Genomic DNA, 4,633 nt, shown 5'->3' with positions numbered 1-4,633 from the left:
TGGAGCACTCGCCCCACTCCTCGATCACCCACTCCGAGGAGATGATCTCCCTGATGGCGTTGAAGGATTCCTTCTTCCTGCCGGGCGCCTTGTCCGTGCCGGGCTGCGCCGGCTTCTTCACGAAATAGGTGAACTTGATCTTGGGCTGCGGCAGGTCCCCCACCGTCAGCACCTGGATGGTCAGGGGCTCCTTCAGGGGGCTGAAGCTGCGGATGCGCTCCAGGGCGGCCGAGGAGCCGCTGTAGCGCAGCACGCTGCCCTTGTAGGTGATGTCCTGCTCCAGCGTGGACAGGGTGTAGTCACCGTTGAGGATGTAGGTGCCGTCGGCGGCTTTGATGGCCAGGAAGCTGCCGTCGTGCCTTGCGCCCCGGTGGTTCCGCTGCTTCACCTCGATGTTGGTGGCCCCCGCCGGGATGGTGACCACGTCGTGGTAGCCAGGTCTGCCCGGGAGAAAAGACAAACACTGAATCTTCTGCTCTTCCCTGGGAAGGGAAAAAGCCTCCGAGCACAAGACTAAACTTTGTCTGAAGTCAAGGCCTTTAACTCATTAGTGGATGAATCCCACATTGGCAGAGGGGCTTTCTTTTGTGCTGGGATCTCCCTGCAAGTTATCCCCAATCAGACAGATAAATAAACGCTCAGTTCTAATGACAAACTCAGGCAACATCCACTGGAAAGCCAGAGCTTCCACCCACAAAGCACCCACAAGGAGATGGTGAAGCAGCAGCCCTACACTCACTTGGCTCTAACGAGGGTGCCAGACACTTTCTTGCAGGTGGAGCCGTTGCCCCCGCAGATGCCGCACTTGTCGAACTTCTTGTTGGAGCCGATGGTGCGGTCACAGCCGGCCTTCACACACTGCCCCTGCACGCACACCGACGTGGAGTCGGGGCTGCACGGGGTGCCATCCACCACCTTGGGGACACAGGGAGTCTGGTTACAACATGCACAGTGCTCTGAAACTGCCTAACACAAAATATGGACAGGTGGAAAACTTGCAGCACTGGTCATTTTCAAGGCTTTCGGAATTAAAAACCAGAGTAGCCCACAGGTAGCTGGAGGTATGTGGTGCTACTTCATCTCACTTGCAAAAATGATGCCATGGTGAGAGGAGAAAATGATCTCAGTCTTCATTAATACACCCCTCCCAAAAAAACCTACAAAACTGTTTTACTGATTTCATATAAAAAAGCCCCATTGCTTTCTAGTGTCACCAGAAGGCAGCCATGTCCTCAAAGCACACTGCCAGGGTTGCTTTTAATGCTGTTCAGCACATCCTTTATTTCTAGGAGTGCTGTTCCACAAAAACCCTCTGTGTCATCGCCCTGGTAGTTCCTGGCTCTCACCATCTGATGACAGCAAATTCAAGTAGCTATGCAAGATGAACATTTTTCCTCGTGTTTATTTTAAGCTGTCAGCATATTAGTAACCAGTATGAGAAAGCACCAATGTTCTGGCAAAGATCCCTCAGAGTTTTCCAAACCTATCTCAATGCAATCAGATTGGTAGAAGGAGAGGGAAGGAAACCAGGGTGGAGTGGGAGTAGAGGAGGTGGAAGAATTGTGCCAGAACACTTAAAACATGCCTGCAATGATCCAGCTGTACTTGGAGGAATAATCCAGTTTAAATATGAGACAGACATAACTTCAGATTTCTACACTGCATGACTCTTCACATAAAGAGAGAAAATAAAAATCCTCCTCATGATCAGAGGGAAGGGGTGCAGTTTCAAAATACCTTTGGCTGTAGAACAAAGAAGTATCCCGTTCCTTTGGCTCGGCAAACCAGCTTGCATCTGTCCTTTGGAGACACACCGGCAAACTTGGGTGTCCACTCCACTGCAGGTCCACTTCCAAAGGGAGACTTGGAAAACTCGTTGTGCTTTTCACACTGTTCCTCCCTGAACGTTTTGCCTGCAGGCAGAGAAAAGACAGGTGGGCATGAGACCATCTCTGTCCGTGCTCTTCCTCCACAACACACCAATCCCGGGTGTCAAAAATGGGGAAAAATTACCGTTGTTGTCTGGGCAGTCCTCGATGTTACAGGACCTGTACTGCACCCGCTTCCCTTCGCAGTATTTGCCCCCGTTCCTCGGGATGGGGTTGTCACACTCCCTGAAGGAATACTGCACTCCCCCGCCACAGCTGCGGGAGCACTCGCCCCACGCCCCCCAGGACCCCCAGCTCCCATGCACTGGAGTCTGGAATGACAACAAAAGCAGGACACAAGTTAAGACAGGAAAATCCATACAAAGCCACACCATAAAAACCACCATCATGCTCCTTTTCACCCAAACTCGTTAAAAAGCCTGCCCTAAGTTTGTTTATTAGCATTGAATCAACCCCTTCTAACAGATCCCTTCCATTGCAGCATTCTCCCAGCGGCTCCGCAACCCAAGCTGCGCCGATTTCTTTTTCACTACTTACATCATAATGCTTCTTCTCAGTCTTATTCACACACTTGCCATTCATGCACCACTTCCCTTCCCCGCAGCTGGTGCCGTCTGCCCAGGGGAAGTGTTTGGTTTGGCACACGAGCAGCCCTCCGGAGGTGCCGGTGCACCACAGCGTCGTGCACGTACTGGCTGCGTCGGGGCAGTGCTTGGACTCATCTCCAAACGTGAACTGGCACTGCCTGTTGGCATCGTACAGCGTGCCGGGCAAGTCAGAAGGGAGCTGGATGGGCCTGTGGGGCTTGTCCAACAAACACTCCCCTGAAAAAGTCGGAAAAAAAAGGAAAAAAAAACCAAGTCAGATGATGCTGTGGGTTCAGTTTTAAAAGGGATCTGCATTTGCTTTCTAACAGAAGCCTTTGAGCCCACTTGTGCCAGCATTTTTGTAAAACTAAGGCTCTTCTAAACTCACTGACAGCACGCCAAAGGTTAAGTCTGTGCTGAAGCACTCTCGTTGAAAAAAAAGCAAAGCAGTAAAGCACAAGAGCTCAAACGCCACATGAATGGAAAGCTTAATAACCTTACCATGACCGTTATCCAAAAATGTTGTAATCATGTAGGCACTGCATGGAGACCAGGGCTGGCTGCGGTCCAGGTTGGAGAGCATGGATGCCATCATGTGGAAATCCCGGCTCATTCCATTGATGCCAGCACACTGCTTTGCATCGTCATGAGGCATGTTAAACACGTGGCCTTCGAGAAAGGGAGAAAGGGAAAGTCTGTGACTTTAGGAAGTCTGTCCTACGCATTACCAACAGTATTTTAAATATTGCTCTAGAGCTGCTCATAGCCCGGTCTCTAATTAATAACCCGAATCTGAACGCTCCCAGATTTCAAGCAGATGGCACTGGATCTTCTCTCCCCTTTTTTTTCCTGCAGGCACACACACAGCTCTTGCAGACAATGCTGTGCAGGCCGGATTTGCTTTCCAGAGTCCAACCCTGCTCCAAGGCAGGGCTTTGCCTCCTCCCGACTGCTCCGGGGAGGTGCAGGCTGGGCTTTACGGCATCAAGCTGGCTTCAATTAATCCCAGGGAATAGCTTTCAAGTACCTAATTCGTGGGCTGTTGTGAAGGCAGCCTGCAAACCATCGTCTTCTATGATAGAGCAACTGCGGTTTAGATCACAAACTGTTCCCACATCAGCCATCCCAAGAGTATCACATGTCTTGGCACCGCACAGGTCCTGTAAAAAGAGGCAGTTTCATTATTAATCAGATCAGAGACTTAACCTTGGCAAGAGCCATCCAGCCCTGGCAGTTTGCCTTTACTTATGGAAAGAGCATAAATATTCAGCACTTCAATGGGTATGATGGCAAAAATCTGTCTCTGGAACATAGGCGAGGGTTACACGTAGAAATAAAATGCATAATTTCCATCTGAAATCTGCTAAAAATATATGGGGCAGGAACACAGTGCACAAACTGTGAGTTCAGAAAGACAGTGCACAAACTGTGAGTTTCACCCGACATGGTGCAAACAGCAAAAAAAAAACCCAACAAAATAAAAAGCAGCTCAGCTGCTTTTAGCCTGCTTCACTGCAGCCGTGGTGACACACGACTGCCTCTGGACACTTTTTTTTGGAGGTCTCCTGGCAGAGGGGGCAGGGAGCAGTGGGGCTGGATGTGACCTCGGTGTCCCTCACCTGCCTGGTGAAGAGGATGGCCGTGTCGTAGTGCTCGGCGTGCCGGTCGCTGGGCGGGTTGTGCTGCTTCTGCCAGCTGCAGAAGTTCCTCAGAGTCAGGGCGGCGTTGGAGGAGATATCCGGGCCCTTGCGCTCCTCGTAAATGACCATGATCTTCACCACCACGAGGCTGATGGAGTTGCGGATGCTGGGGTGCTTGTACAGCTTGGCGGCCACGGAGAGCAGGGTCAGCAGGTAGTGCTTCAGCCCGCTGCCGTGGAACTCGGCCATGGACTGGTCTGCCACCAGCAGGGTCTCCACGTAGCGGGGGCTGGACACGAACCTCTTCTTCCTCCTGCTTCTCGTTTCTGCGTTAAAAATAAGGGAAGGGAACGCGCAGGTGAGCACAGCAAGAGACCACGGTTTAAAAAAGCCCAGACCCACTCAAGATGTGCACCCAAGGTTTGTGCTCCCGCCCCCGAAGCCCGGCGATCCCGCAACCAGGCGGGCACCTCGAGGCGGGCACCTCGGGGGGGGCTGCGGGGGCAGGCGGCGGCGC

The 4,633-nt window shown here is 52.0% G+C and overlaps 1 protein-coding gene across 1 annotated transcript in view; it reads right to left on the bottom strand.

Annotated features, from left to right (window-relative positions):
* Positions 1–6: 6 nt before the first annotated feature.
* The window catches only part of ADAMTS1 (ADAM metallopeptidase with thrombospondin type 1 motif 1), a gene marked incomplete at its 3' end in the record, with an annotated part of 9,409 nt that continues 4,782 nt past the window's right edge, over positions 7–4,633 (bottom strand). Inside the window, exons 3-10 of the mRNA XM_017733717.1 lie at positions 4,096–4,442; positions 3,504–3,636; positions 2,978–3,145; positions 2,427–2,713; positions 2,014–2,200; positions 1,738–1,913; positions 740–915; positions 7–440 (exon numbers count right to left, since the gene is read on the bottom strand). Coding sequence (XP_017589206.1) covers positions 7–440; positions 740–915; positions 1,738–1,913; positions 2,014–2,200; positions 2,427–2,713; positions 2,978–3,145; positions 3,504–3,636; positions 4,096–4,442 — 1,908 coding nt within the window. The remainder of the gene's footprint in view (positions 441–739; positions 916–1,737; positions 1,914–2,013; positions 2,201–2,426; positions 2,714–2,977; positions 3,146–3,503; positions 3,637–4,095; positions 4,443–4,633) is intronic.

Source organism: Corvus brachyrhynchos, unplaced genomic scaffold (assembly GCF_000691975.1).
Source record: "Corvus brachyrhynchos isolate BGI_N302 unplaced genomic scaffold, ASM69197v1 scaffold55, whole genome shotgun sequence".
In the NCBI taxonomy this organism is placed as follows: Eukaryota; Metazoa; Chordata; class Aves; order Passeriformes; family Corvidae; genus Corvus; species Corvus brachyrhynchos.
The sequence above is the reverse complement of the archived record's forward strand: the minus strand, read 5'-3'. Positions and strand labels throughout refer to the sequence as shown.